Consider the following 16,192-nt stretch of genomic DNA (forward strand, 5'->3'; position numbering starts at 1 on the left):
CAATCCATGACTCCAAGTGTGGAAGACAACAGCATCAGGCTTTATTTCACTATCTATGTTTCAAGCAAGATGATGTGCCTTCTTATGTTGCACTTTAAGTTGTTTTTTTATTAATTGTCATTGGTCCAAGTTTAAAGAAAGGAGAAATGCCTTTTTATGTTGCACTGTTTTTCATTAATTATGTTAAAATGAAAATAAAAATGCATGTCAAGTTGATCAACAGATTGTATTATTCTCCAGTGCAATAACAGTATTGTAATGAAGGCTAAAAGGGCATTAATGGGAGCTTTAAAAAAAAAAAGAAGAAAAAAAGAAGTAACTAAATAGTTACTTTTCACAGTAACGCATTACTTTTTGATGTAAGTTACTGAGTTAGTAACTGAGTTACTTTTGAAATTAAGTAACTAGTAATTGTAACTAGTTACTGGTTTTCAGTAACTAACCCAACACTTAGTTACTTAAACAGACTATGATAACATTTATATTAGTACTAGAATTTGCAATTCTGGTAGGAATTGTGTGTGAACAAGCTGCCAAATCGCCGATACGCGTGAGCGGAACTGAAATGCTTGAATGTCATTTTAAACAGGGAGAAATTCCTGGTAATTCCGGGTAATCAGGGAAATTTGTAACAAACCAGGAAACCAGGAAACATACTGGCTTGAATGTGCAGGGCAAGTGGAGTGTGGATGTTGGAACGGTTCAAATCGGATGAAAAATGTGGGATATGCAGTAGATTGTATAATGCCCATTTATTGGAGACCGCAAAAAGCCGCTGCCTGACCAGGGCTCAGAAAATCTGCAGAGACTCCTTCCACCCCCACCATGGACTGTTTTCACTGCTGTACTCCAGAAAGACGTTCCGCAGCCTCCGTAGCAGAACCTCCAGGTTCTGTAACAGCTTCTTCCCTCAGGCTGTAAGACTCTTGAACGCATTAAAATAATCCCCTCAATTCCCCCCAAAACTCGCTGGAATATAAAGACAATATAACATACATCCATAAACGTGGATGCATATGCAAAAGTGCAATATATTTATCTGTACAGTAATCTATTTATTTATATCTGCACCTTATTGCTCTTTTGTCCTGCACTACCATGAGCTAATGCAACACAATTTTGTTCTTATCTGTACTGTAAAGTTCAAATTTGAATGACAATAAAAGGAAGTCTAAGTCAAAGTCTTATTGTCAATGGGTAGAAAATTCGGGAAAAGGGAAAACATGTTTTGCGTTCGATATATCGTAAGTGTGTGTGGATAATTGAAAGGCCTGAATCAGGTAAAAAATGGTGCAAAATTTTGAGAATTTTGGGCATTGTAAAACTCTGAATATTTTCATTCATTTGAATGTGAATTTCCTGGAAATTTGGGAATTAAAAAAAAAAAAATGATACTAGCACAATTGTCCTAGATTATATGAATAGGTTGGTGTTAGAATTTTAAAAATCGCTTGAAAAATATTTACATAACAGTTTGAATTGAGAATGGGTAATTTGGAATTTCTGGAATTTCGAGAAAATTTTGATTTTGTGGGAAAAAAACCTAATAACTTTTGTTGTCCCAACTTAGAGGAATGTCTTGAAGGTGGAATGGTTGGAATTGGTTGAAAAATGTCGACTGTGAAAACTTTTCAGGAAGAGGTGAAAACCGGGAAATGCTGGAATTTTTTTAAACTGGTAGTTTGATATTCCAAGGCGATTGGAGTGTGTGGACGGTGGAAGGCTTCGAATGGGTTAAGAAATGTGGGAATTGTGCAAATTTGAAAAATGGCCCGTTCATTTTCAATGGGTAAACTGTGAATTCTGGGTAATCCGGAACATTTCCAAACCGGGAAACATGCTGGCTTGAATATTCCAGGGTGAGCGGAGTGTGTGGATGTTGGAACGGTTCAAATCTGATGAGAAATGTGAAATATGCATCAGTAGATTGTATAATGCCCATATATTGTCAATGGGGAGGAAATTCTGGAAAAAACAGAATTTTCGGGAAAGGGAAAACATGTTTTGCATTCTATATATCAGAAGAGTAGTGTGTGGGTGTGTGTGTGTGGGTTGTTGAAAAGTCGGAATCTGTTAAAAAATGGTGCAACAATTTGAGAATTTTGGGCATTGTAAAACTATGAATATGTTCATTCATTTAAAAGGGAAATTCCTGGAAATTTGGGAATTAAAAAAAAAATACTGATACTCGCACATTTGTCCTAGATGATATGAATGGGTTGGTGTTGGAATTTTTGAAATCACTTGAAAAATATTTACATAACGGGTATTCTAGAATTCCTGGAATTTCGGGAAAACCGTGAATTTGTACGAAAAAAAACCTAATAACTTTTATTGTCCCAACTTAGAGGAATGTCTTAAAGGTGGAATAGTTGGAATTACTTGAAAAATGTCGACTGTGAAAACTTTCCAGGAAGAGGTGAAAACCGGGAAATGCTGAAATTTTTTTAAACTGGTAGTTTGATATTCCAAGGCGAGTGGGAGTGTGTGGACGGTGGAACGCTTCAAATGGGTTAAGAAATGTGGGAATTGTGCACATTCGAAAAATGGCCCGTCCATTTTCAATGGGTAAACTGTGAATTCTGGGTAATCCGGAACATTTCCAAACCGGGAAACATGCTGGCTTGAATATTCCAGGGTGAGTGGAGTGTGTGGATGTTGGAACAGTTCAAATATGATAAGATATTTGGGATATGCAGTAGAGTGTATAATGCCCATATATTGTCAATGGGGAGGAAATTCTGGAAAAAAATGAATTTTCGGGAAAAGGAAAACATGTTTTGCGTTTGATATATCGGAAGAGTAGTGTGTGTGTGTGTGTGTGTGGGTTGTTGAAAAGTCGGAATCTGTTAAAAAATGATGCAACATTTTGCGAATTTTGGGCAATGTAAAACTATGACTATGTTCATTCATTTAAAAGGGAAATTCCTGGAAATTTGGGAATTTAAAAAAAATACTGATACTCGCACATTTGTCCTAGATGATATGAATGGGTTGGTGTTGGAATTTTTGAAATCGCTTGAAAAATATTTACATAACGGGTATTCTGGAATTCCTGGAATTTCGGGAAAACCGTGAATTTGTACGAAAAAAAACCCTAATAACTTTTTATTGTCCCAACTTAGAGGAATGTCTTGAAGGTGGAATGGTTGGATTTGGTTGAAAAATGTCGACTGCGAAAACTTTCCAGGAAGAGCTGAAAACCGGGAAATGCTGGAATTTTTTTTAACTGGTAGTTTGATATTCCAAGGCGAGTGGGAGTGTGTGGACGGTGGAACGCTTCGAATGGGTTAAGAAATGTGGGAATTGTGCACATTCGAAAAATGGCCCGTTCATTTTCAATGGGTAAACTGTGAATTCTGGGTAATCCGGAAACATTTCCAAACCGGGAAACATGCTGGCTTGAATATTCCAGGGTGAGTGGAGTGTGTGGATGTTGGAACAGTTCAAATATGATGAGAAATGTGGGATATGCAGTATATTGTATAATGCCCATATATTGTCAATGTGAAGGAAATTTTGGAAAAAAATAAATTTTCGGGAAAAGGAAAACATGTTTTGCGTTTGATATATCGGAAGAGTAGTGTGTGTGTGTGTGAGTTGTTGAAAAGTCGGAATCTGTTAAAAAATGGTGCAACAATTTGAGAATTTTGGGCATTGTAAAACTATGAATATGTTCATTCATTTAAAAGGGAAATTCCTGGAAATTTGGGAATTTAAAAAAAATACTGATACTCGCACATTTGTACTAGATGATATGAATGGGTTGGTGTTGGAATTTTTTTAATCGCTTGAAAAATATTTACATAACAGTTTGAATTGAGAACGGGTGTTCTGGAATTCCTGGAATTTCGGGAAAACCGTTGAATTTGTACGAAAAAAAACCCAATAACTTTTTATTGTCCCAACTTAGAGGAATGTCTTGAAGGTGGAATGGTTGGATTTGGTTGAAAAATGTCGACTGCGAAAACTTTCCAGGAAGAGCTGAAAACCGGGAAATGCTGGAATTTTTTAAAACTGGTAGTTTGATATTCCAAGGCGAGTGGGAGTGTGTGGACGGTGGAACGCTCCGAATGGGTTAAGAAATGTGGGAATTGTGCACATTTGAAAAATGGCCCGTTCATTTTCAATGGGTAAACTGTGAATTCTGGGTATTCCGGAACATTTCCAAACCGGGAAACATGCTGGCTTGAATATTTCAGGGTGAGTGGAGTGTGTGGATGTTGGAACAGTTCAAATATGATAAGAAATGTGGGATATGCAGTAGAGTGTATAATGCCCATATATTGTCAATGGGGAGGAAATTCTGGAAAAAAATGAATTTTCGGGAAAAGGAAAACATGTTTTGCGTTTGATATATCGGAAGAGTAGTGTGTGTGTGTGTGTGTGTGTGGGTTGTTGAAAAGTCGGAATCTGTTAAAAAATGGTGCAACAATTTGAGAATTTTGGGCATTGTAAAACTATGAATATGTTCATTCATTTAAAAGGGAAATTCCTGGAAATTTGGGAATTTAAAAAAAATACTGATACTCGCACATTTGTACTAGATGATATGAATGGGTTGGTGTTGGAATTTTTGAAATCGCTTGAAAAATATTTACATAACAGTTTGAATTGAGAACGGGTGTTCTGGAATTCCTGGAATTTCGGGAAAACCGTGAATTTGTACGAAAAAAAACTTAATAACTTTTTATTGTCCCAACTTAGAGGATTGTCTTGAAGGTGGAATGGTTGGAATTGGTTGAAAAATGTCGACTGCGAAAACTTTCCAGGAAGAGGTGAAAACCGGGAAATGCTGGAATTTTTTTAAAACTGGTAGTTTGATATTCCAAGGCGATTGGAGTGTGTGGACGGTGGAACGCTTCGAATGGGTTAAAAAATGTGGGAATTGTGCACATTCGAAAAATGGCCCGTTCATTTTCAATGGGTAAACTGTGAATTCTGGGTAATCCGGAACATTTCCAAACCGGGAAACATGCTGGCTTGAATATTACAGGGTGAGTGGAGTGTGTGGATGTTGGAACAGTTCAAATATGATAAGAAATTTGGGATATGCAGTAGAGTGTATAATGCCCATATATTGTCAATGGGGAGGAAATTCTGGAAAAAAATGAATTTTCGGGAAAAGGAAAACATGTTTTGCATTTGATATATCGGAAGAGTAGTGTGTGTGTGTGTGTGTGTGGGTTGTTGAAAAGTTGGAATCTGTTAAAAAATGGTGCAACAATTTGAGAATTTTGGGCATTGTAAAACTATGAATATGTTCATTCATTTAAAAGGGAAATTCCTGGAAATTTGGGAATTTAAAAAAAATACTGATACTCGCACATTTGTATTAGATGATATGAATGGGTTGGTGTTGGAATTTTTTTAATTGCTTGAAAAATATTTACATAACAGTTTGAATTGAGAACGGGTGTTCTGGAATTCCTGGAATTTTGGGAAAACCGTGAATTTGTACCAAAAAAAACCTAATAACTTTTTATTGTCCCAACTTAGAGGAATGTCTTGAAGGTGGAATGGTTGGATTTGGTTGAAAAATGTCGACTGCGAAAACTTTCCAGGAAGAGGTGAAAACCGGGAAATGCTGGAATTTTTTTAAACTGGTAGTTTGATATTCCAAGGCGATTGGAGTGTGTGGACGGTGGAACGCTTCGAATGGGTTAAGAAATGTGGGAATTGTGCACATTCGAAAAATGGCCCGTCCATTTTCAATGGGTAAACTGTGAATTCTGGGTAATCCGGAACATTTCCAAACCGGGAAACATGCTGGCTTGAATATTACAGGGTGAGTGGAGTGTGTGGATGTTGGAACAGTTCAAATATGATAAGAAATTTGGGATATGCAGTATATTGTATAATGCCCATATATTGTCAATGGGGAGGAAATTCTGGAAAAAAATGAATTTTCGGGAAAAGGAAAACATGTTTTGCGTTTGATATATTGGAAGAGTAGTGTGTGTGTGTGTGTGTGTGGGTTGTTGAAAAGTCGGAATCTGTTAAAAAATGATGCAACATTTTGCGAATTTTGGGCATTGTAAAACTATGACTATGTTCATTCATTTAAAAGGGAAATTCCTGGAAATTTGGGAATTTAAAAAAAATACTGATACTCGCACATTTGTCCTAGATGATATGAATGGGTTGGTGTTGGAATTTTTGAAATCGCTTGAAAAATATTTACATAACGGGTATTCTGGAATTCCTGGAATTTCGGGAAAACCGTGAATTTGTACGGAAAAAAAACCTAATAACTTTTATTGTCCCAACTTAGAGGAATGTCTTAAAGGTGGAATGGTTGGAATTACTTGAAAAATGTCGACTGTGAAAACTTTCCAGGAAGAGCTGAAAACCGGGAAATGCTGGAATCTTTTTAAACTGGTAGTTTGATATTCCAAGGCGAGTGGGAGTGTGTGGACGTTGGAACGCTTCGAAAGGGTTAAGAAATGTGGGAATTGTGCAAATTTGAAAAATGGCCCGTTCATTTTCAATGGGTAAACTGTGAATTCTGGGTAATCCGGAACATTTCCAAACCGGGAAACATGCTGGCTTGAATATTCCAGGGTGAGTGGAGTGTGTGGATGTTGGAACAGTTCAAATATGATAAGATATTTGGGATTTGCAGTAGAGTGTATAATGCCCATATATTGTCAATGGGGAGGAAATTCTGGAAAAAAATGAATTTTCGGGAAAAGGAAAACATGTTTTGCGTTTGATATATCGGAAGAGTAGTGTGTGTGTGTGAGTTGTTGAAAAGTCGGAATCTGTTAAAAAATGGTGCAACAATTTGAGAATTTTGGGCATTGTAAAACTATGAATATGTTCATTCATTTAAAAGGGAAATTCCTGGAAATTTGGGAATTTAAAAAAAATACTGATACCCGCACATTTGAATGGGTTGGTGTTGGAATTTTTTTAATCGCTTGAAAAATATTTACATAACAGTTTGAATTGAGAACGGGTGTTCTGGAATTCCTGGAATTCCGGGAAAACCGTGAATTTGTACGAAAAAAAAACTTTTGTTAGTGTAGTGTGTGGACGGTGGAACGCTTCGAATGGGTTAAGAAATGTGGGAATTGTGCGAGTTGGAAAAATGGCCCGTTCATTTTCAATGTGAAAACCGTGCATTCTGGGTAATCCGGGTTAGTCTTTAAAACATTTTTTGAGAGCTCGCGATTCCCGGTCGAGCCCAACGTTTTGATACTTGAACGGTTCGGATGAAATAAGCTGACCAATCTTTTTTAAAAGGCCGTTTTGGGGATTTTATGTTGATATCAAAATAAGTGGTAGATCGCAATCGAAAATGATGTCATACTTAACGGTAAAGACGTGAGCTTACCAGTTTGTCCATAGGCAAAGATGCAGGCGTTGTAGCCCAGGAAGGCATTGTGAAGAAGACTTTCCCCAAGGCACTGAAACACCACTTCCTGACCTGCACACGTTTGTTGTTGTCGTCAGCATTTTGTCTTTTTACGCACCAAACACTAAAACCTTTATGAGGGACCGACCGGCAAACTTCTCTTGGTCCGACTCGTCCATGGACCAGAAGCAGTAGTCGTATGCAAACACCTGGAAACAAACACAAACGCACACTTAGTTTCTGTGCTACCTAGCCGGGTGCTAGCTTTAGCATTTAACATATCATGCAGATTTTTTTAGCACTTTAGCAAATGCCCCTTGTAGTTTGAAGTAAAAGATGCTTAAGTTGCAATGCAAGCAGCCCATATTATTATTGCTCATACTTCAAACTTTATTAGATCTTTTATCAGAGTCATGCTCACGTTAGCTTGCTAGCATGCTAACGTTAACATGCTAACTTTTTGAGCTTTTTGAAGTAAAAGATGCTTAAGTTTTCGTTTTTTGCTAGCTGTTAAAATTGTTAGCGGTTCCTTTTTGTACTGCCAAAGTGAAAATAGTTTAAAAAGACAAAGCCCATAAGCCACAAAGTGCGTCTCTAACGAGGCTAAAGGTTAGCAACAAGTAGCAGACGCAATTGAAATTTCAGCAGGAATTATTTATTCTATTCTAATTTAACATTACTACTAGAGATGTCCGATAATATCGGTCTGCCGATATTATCGGCCGATAAATGCGTTAAAATGTAATATCGGAAATTATCGGTATCGTTTTTTTTATTATCAGTATCGTTTTTTTATTTATTTTATTTTATTAAATCCACATAAAAAACACAAGATACACTTACAATTAGTGCACCAACCCAAAAAACCTCCCTCCCCCATTTACACTCATTCACACAAAAGGGTTGTTTCTTTCTGTTATTAATATTCTGGTTCCTACATTATATATCAATATATATCAATACAGTCTGCAAGGGATACAGTCCGTAAGCACACATGATTGTACGTGCTGCTGGTCCACTAATAATACTAACCTTTAACAGTTAATTTTACAAATGTTCATTAATTACTAGTTTGTATGTAACTGTTTTTATATTGTTTTACTTTCTTTTTTATTCAAGAAAATGTTTTTTATTTATTTATCTTATTTTATTTTATTCATTTTTTTAAAAAGTACCTTATCTTCACCATACCTGGTTGTCCAAATTAGGCATAATAATGTGTTAATTCCACGACTGTATATATCGGTTGATATCGGTATCGGTTGATATCAGTATCGGTAATTACAGAGTTGGACAATATCGGCATATCGGATATCGGCAAAAAGCCATTATCGGACATCCCTAATTACTACTTAATTTTTTATCATCGTTTATTTCAGAATTTTTACAGTATCACTCGCTGCACAAGTTACAGTATATTTTAGCAGTTTGTCATGATTTGTATTTTACGTCACTATTTTGTACGTTTAATAACATACAGTACAGGCCAAAACATTTTGGAAACGAGTTAGAGTTGAAGGAAATTTAGCAGCATTTGGATTGACTTTTTTTTTTTAATAAAGAAATATACAAATATATAATTTTTAAAAAATTATTATTATCATTCAATTCTATTTAATATATTTTTTATTTTTTTCCTTATTTAAATAACTTTTTGGCTTAACTATTCTAAAAGGTATGAATTCAAGTGTACACAAACCATGTATGGTACTACAATTTTGTCCTCACATTTTTATTGTAGCTGTATTTATATTTTTTTCAATCCATTGATGCATGTTATTTTTAAATATTATTTATGTTTCTTTTTAATATTATTAAAATGCAAAAAAATTTTAGGTGAGCGAAAATTCAGAATTCAAACTAGTGATGTCACTGCAATAGCGTAGAAATATCGCACCGCCTTATGGAATGTTTACAATGAGAATACAAACAGAAATAAAATTATAGCTAATATTTCAGAATAATTCCCGCCAAGAGAGTAATATTTGTGTGAATTATCGATGGGAACCGATTCCCAGCTGTGAGCCGTTTGTTTGCCATTTTCCAAATTTAGCGTCTGCAATTGCTCTCTCCGCAAATTAGTGCTACCCGACTGGCAACTGGACTAGAAAACGAGTTAGAGTTGAAGGAAATTTAGCAGCATTTGGATTTACTTTTTTTTTTTTTTAAATACAAAAATGTACAAATATATAATTTTTAAAAAATTATTATTATCTTTCAATTCTATTTAATATATATATATTTTTTTTATTATTTAAATAACTTTTTGGCTTAACTATTCTAAAAGGTATGAATTCAAGTTTACACAAACCATGTATGGTACTACAATTTTGTACTCACATTTTTATCATGTCCTAATTTTTATTGTAGCTGTAATCATAATTTTTTCAATCCATTGATGCATGTTTTTTTTAAATATTATTTATATTTTTTTTATATTGTTAAAATGCAATTTTTTTTAGGTGGGGAAACTTCAGAATTCAAACTAGTGATGCTAGCGTAGAAATATTGCACCGCCTTATGGAATGTTTACAATGAGAATACAAACAGAAATAAAATTATAGCTGATATTTCAGAATAATAGAGTAATATTTGTGTGAATTAAATGATTCTGATCATTTCAATAGTTAAAAATACTAACTATAAGAAAGCCAGTCTTTTGAACGGTTCTTTGGAAAGAACGGCTCAAGATCCGACTAGAAATAAGACAAAGCGGAGATTTTTAAATGCCATTCAACAGTTTGACTATTGCGTGTTTATTGCGAGAGGTGTAGAAGACCTCTCACGTCATCAGCTGAGATAGGCTCCGGCTCACCTGTGGCCCCGGTGGATGGCTACTGTACGTTAAATTGAACACAAAACACAAGACTAGGATGTTTTCTTCACACGTGTTTCCAAAGGGAGCCAGGGAAACACAAGCAGGGCCTTTGTGGGAGGTGCCCGTGACTCACGGACACCGAATTAGCACGAGAGTCAAAGTCGCCGTTACCTTGGACTGATTCCTGGCGAGGCCACGTGCGGTCACGGTGCGCAGGAGCATGTGGAGAGAGAAGCAGAGGACATTTCACGCAGATTAGCGAGGACACGGCAAAGGAAACACAGACACGTGTCATTCTAATAAGAGGAGAAAACGCCACCAAAAATAGACACGGCCTGACAAGCGGCATGGCTGCGAGCTTAAGGCGTGACTCCTTTTTTTTCCCCTTTACCACCCACCGCTTGACCTTTGCGTGGGTATGCTTGTGTTTTGTGCATGTTTACTCCTGGTTGTCGGTCGGCGTGTCACAACAAACGTTGCCGAGTGTATCTCCAGGGCGGGGTGGCAGGAGGTGGTACCTAGGCTGGCATAAAGAGGCTAGGGCAATTATTTTGCCTCAGGGGGCCAAATTTAGGGGGAAAAATGTGTCTGGGGGCCGGTGTATCTATTTAGGAACACTAATACAAAACCTCACCATAATGTCTGATTGAATGCTAAAAACTTTATGACGTACCAGTGTTTCCCATAAACTGCCAAGATACCTGTGGCAGTGGGGGCGTGGCTATGGGCGTGGCTATCGAGTACTTTGCATAATTTACTACAATGATTTGATTTTCTCTAAAAAGGCTCAAAAAATGTATACTTACTAATTAATAATAACAGTTTTGTTTTAAACGTCCATCCATCCATCCATCCATTTTACAATATAATTACAACACTTTATGTACATATTTATATACAGATTTGAACAATAAGTTATTCACTGAAATATATTTATTAATTGTGGTTCTTACAAAAAATATATCTTATAAAATATAAAAGCTAAAATGTCTCAAAGCTCTGCCTCTTTAATTAGTGCATACTAAATAATTTAACTTTAGCCTACTACTACAACCATATTATTTACCAGCAACATAAAGTGAAACAGAGGCACAGTCAGTAACAAATAAACAGAAAACAGTAGTGGTGGTAGATAGACACAGAGCTTCATCAAACATCTGATCCACTGAACAAAGAGCTCCAAAAATCTTGAACTTTAGACTGCCATCAGTTTTACTCCCTACACTTAACCATGTGTTTCCTACTGCCTGCAGACTTTGCACCCTTTGTTATATACACATGTTGTGTTTCTAATATAAATACATTTAATAAAGTCAAATACAAATAAGGCAACAAGAGAAGTATCCTACACTTCTCTTTTCTAAAGTAAATCTGAACAGCCGATATGGGCATCTACATCAACTATATGATTTGCCTGAGAAGCTGGAGAGGACAAAAAAAAATAAAAAAAATAATAATTTTTTTTTAAATTTTTTAAATTTTTTTTATTTGTGGCGGACGTAATTCTTTCGTGGTGGGAATGTGTGGGAAACCTTACGTACCGCCTTAAATTTTTTTTACTGAATGAGACACCCAGAATGTACATGAAAATAAAGAATGTGGGATTTACAATATTAACTATGAGCGATAAAACACTGAATATTGACAACATATGAAAATCACACCCCCTCTCCATCGACATATTTTACAATCAAGCAAAACGCAACAAACACAGCGAAATATGAACGCAAAGGGTAAAAAACAACAACACTTACTATCTGAAGTATCTGATATATCAGGCCTGGGCAATTATTCCGACTCGGGGGCCAAATTTAGAGAAAAAAATTGTGTCTGGGGGCCGGCATATCTATTTTTAGGAACACTAATACAAAACCTCACAATAATGTCTGATTGAATGCTAAAAACGTTATGACAGACCGCCTCAAAAACAGAATGGAATTTTTTAAATTTTTTTACTGAATGAGACACCCAGAATGTACATGAAAATAAAGAATGTGGGATTTACAATATTAACTATGAACGATAAAACACTGAATATTGACAACATATGAACGTCACACCCCCTCTCCATCGACATATTTTACAATAAGCGAAACGCAACAAATATGCAACAAACACAGTGAAATATGAACGTGACGGGTAAAAAAATAAAAACACCTACAATGTGATATATCTGACATATCAGTAAGTTTTGGAACTCTGTTGTAAAAATCTCCTTCCGCCTCTGTCCCCGACACCCGCATTTCAGGCTGACACTCTGTGGAAACGCTCCCCACCCACACTGCTTGGTACCTCGTCTGAGCCGCTGTGACTTACATCACCATAGTAACTAGTTAGACTACCATAGTGGGCATATCAGTGGTGGGGGTTAAACTATGGAATTCTCTTTACAATGAGATAAAAGATTGTAAAAATATATTCCAATTGAAAAAATTATACAAAGACAGAACAATAAAATCATATGGACAGCCATAAGTGTTTACATTTTGCTTTACATTTATTATTTTTTGCCTGGTTTTGTATTTGTTTTGTATCATCCCGTGAGGTGTATATTACTTCTTTTGTTTTTTTTGTTCGGTTTGTACTTTATGAAGTTTTGCACTTGTGTTTTTTTTGTTTGTTTTCGTTATATTTGGATGTAATTATTGGTTTATATACCATTAAAGGCCTACTGTAATGATTTTTTTTTTATTTAAACGGGAATAGCAGATCCATTCTATGTGTCATACTTGATCATTTCGCGATATTGCCATATTTTTGCTGAAAGGATTTAGTAGAGAAAATTGACGATAAAGTTCGCAACTTTTGCTCGCTGATAAAAAAAAGCCTTGCCTGTACCGGAAGTAGCGTGACGTCACAGGAGCTAGTATTCCTCACAATTCCCCGTTGTTTACAATGGAGCGAGAGAGATTCGGACCGAGAAAGTGACGATTACCCCATTAATTTGAGCGAGGATGAAAGATTCGTAGATGAGGAACGTTACAGTGAAGGACTTGAGAGGCAGTGATGGACGTATCTTTTTTCGCTCTGACCGTAACTTAGGTACAAGCTGGCTCATTGGATTCCACACTCTCTCCTTTTTTTATTGTGGATCACGGATTTGTATTTTAAACCACCTCGGATACTATATCCTCTTGAAAATGAGAGTCGAGAACGCGAAATGGACATTCAGTGCCTTTTATCTCCACGACAATACATCGGCAAAATGCTTTAGCTACGAGCTAACGTGATAGCATCGTGCTTTAACTGCATATAGAAACCAAAAAAATAACCCCCTGACTGGAAGGATAGATAGAAAATCAACAATACTATTCAACCGTGGACATGTAAATACACGGTTAATGCTTTCCAGGCTGGCGAAGGTTAACAATGCTGTGCTAACGACGCCATTGAAGCTAACTTAGCAACTTAGCAACCGGACCGCACAGAGCTATGCTAAAAACATTAGCTCTCCACCTACGCCAGCCAGCCCTCATCTGCTCATCAACACCCGTGCTAACCTGCGTTCCAGCGATCGGCAGAAGGACGAAGGACTTCACCCGATGCGTTTGGCGGCCCGGAGACGTAGGAAGTCAAGGTGAGGTCGGCGGCTAGCGCGTCTGCTCTCCAACAAAGTCCTCCTGGTTGTGTTGCTGTAGTCCGCTGCTAAGACACCGATCCCACCTACAACTGTCTTCTTTGCAGCCTTCATTGTTCATTAAACAAATTGCAAAAGATGTCCAGAATACTGTGGAATTATGAAATGAAAACAGAGCTTTTTGTATAGGATTCTACGGGGTACCATAACTTCCGTTACTCTGACTTCGTCACGCGCATACGTCATCATACCGCGACGTTTCAGCCGGATATTTCCCGGGAAATTTTAAATGTCACTTTATAAGTTAACCCGGCCGTATTGGCATGTGTTGCAATGTTAAGATTTCATCATTGATATATAAACTATCAGACTGCGTGGTCGGTAGTAGTAGGTTTCAGTAGGCCTTTAAGTAAGACTACGCATTATGTTGAAGGGGGCAGGAAAATATAAGATTTTTCTTCATCCTGCTCCTTCTCAGGCATTGGTGTGTCACTGTATAACTGAATAATTGTGGTAAAATTGTCTATCAAAGATGCACATCAATGAAGGAGATGAATAAAAAATGAATGAAAAAACAAACAAGCTAGTATATCATGCAAAAGTGCAGATTCCAACCATTGAAATCGGGCCTTAATTTTCCCAGGTCTGATTTAAAGCAACATTAAATATTACATTTTTTTACTGAATGAGACACCCAGAATGTACATGAAAATAAAGAATGTGGGATTTACAATATTAACTATGAGCGATAAAACACTGAATATTAACAACATATGAACGTCACACCCCCTTCGATCGACATATTTTACAATCAAGCGAAATGCAACAAAAATGCGACAAACAGCGAAATATGAACACGAATGGTAAAAAAAACCCCACCTATGATCTGACATATATAATATAACACTAAGCTTTAGAACTCTGTTGTGAAAATCTCCTTCCGCGTCTGTCCCTGACACCCGCATTTCAGGCTGACACTCTGTGGAAACGCTCCCCACCCACACTGCTTGGTACCTCGTCTGAACAGCTTAGATTACTTAGATCAGTGGTTCTCAAATGGGGGTACGCGTACCCCTGGGGGTACTTAAAGGTATGCCAAGGGGTACGTGAGATTTTTTTTTAATATTCTAAAAAATAGCAACAATTCAAAAATCCTTTATAAATATAAATAAAAACCTATCTTTTTTTGCAAATAGTTCAAGAAAGACGACTACAAATGAGCAATATTTTGCACTGTTATACAATTAATAAATCAGAAACTGATGACATAGTGCTGTATTTTACTTCTTTATCTCTTTTTTTCAACCAAAAATGCTTTGCTCTGATTAGGGGGTACTTGAATTAAAAAAAAATTCACAGGGGGTACATCACTGAAAAAAGGTTGAGAACCACTGACTTAGATTACCATAGTAACTAATTAGATTACCATAGTAACTAGTATATCATGCAAAAGCGCAGATTCCAACCATTGAAATTGGGTCTTAATTTGCCCAGGTCTGATTTAATGCAATGTCGCATATATTATTATTTTGTTATGTCTGTGTGCGCAAAACACAAAAAAAACCCCTGCAGACATCAACGTACACGCGTGCAATTTTCTGGCACTCATTAACGACTGCTGCCGGACACTAATGTCTCATTTGCATCGATGCTAATTGGCCGGTGAGCTTTAAAATGAGCCATCGTCGTCGGGAAAGATAACGTGCATCGACATTTTACGAACGCCAACGGTGTTTTCAAGCGGGGCATTTTTTGACGGCTGGTTTCTCTGACAGACTGAAGGTCGTTAGTGGGACATTACACCAAGACGGAGACGTATAGCCATGCGGCGGATATCTAAAGGAACCTGAGACACGAGTGGAAATTCCTCGGCTGACCACAACTCCCCAAGTAATCAAGTCAAGATTGGGAGTTCACAGCATTATGAAGCATCTGAAAATCATTGCTGCGTGCTTCTTAAACCGCACTCTTAATTTGACAACCCTGGTGTTCAATCAAGAATGTTCAGTTCTTGCACTTGAAGTTTCAAGCTCAAGTGTTTAGTTTTTTTTTTTAAAAGTTGCGATGTAAATAAAGCCCTCTGCCGTTTTTTTTCTCTGCTGGAAGAAATTATGACCGGTTTAGAAGTGGTAAAAGGGAACTGCGCTTTTTTGGGGGGGAATTTTGCCTATCGTTCACACTCATTATGAGAGATGAGAACACACGTTTTTTTAATTTTGGGGGGGGATTTTAAAGATGATAAAAAGCGCTTGAAAATTTCGGCCATCGTTTTGTATACACACTGCAAGTATATAAATAATGTAGTAACAGACACCTTCATAAAAATATGTACAATATACACACTGCAAGTATATATATATAATGTAGTAACAGACACTTTCATAACAATATGTAAAATATCCAATATACACACCGCAAGTCTATATATAATGTAGTA

General features: G+C 36.7%; 1 protein-coding gene across 1 annotated transcript in view; it reads right to left on the bottom strand.

Moving 5' to 3' along the window:
* The window catches only part of kif13ba (kinesin family member 13Ba), a 174,917-nt gene that overhangs the window by 74,732 nt on the left and 83,993 nt on the right, over positions 1–16,192 (bottom strand). Inside the window, exons 3-5 of the mRNA XM_062020844.1 lie at positions 10,350–10,362; positions 7,509–7,569; positions 7,340–7,432 (exon numbers count right to left, since the gene is read on the bottom strand). Of these exons, the coding sequence (XP_061876828.1) occupies positions 7,340–7,432; positions 7,509–7,569; positions 10,350–10,362 (167 nt within the window). The remainder of the gene's footprint in view (positions 1–7,339; positions 7,433–7,508; positions 7,570–10,349; positions 10,363–16,192) is intronic.

The sequence above is a fragment of the Entelurus aequoreus genome, linkage group LG02 (genome assembly GCF_033978785.1).
Source record: "Entelurus aequoreus isolate RoL-2023_Sb linkage group LG02, RoL_Eaeq_v1.1, whole genome shotgun sequence".
Classification (NCBI taxonomy): Eukaryota; Metazoa; Chordata; class Actinopteri; order Syngnathiformes; family Syngnathidae; genus Entelurus; species Entelurus aequoreus.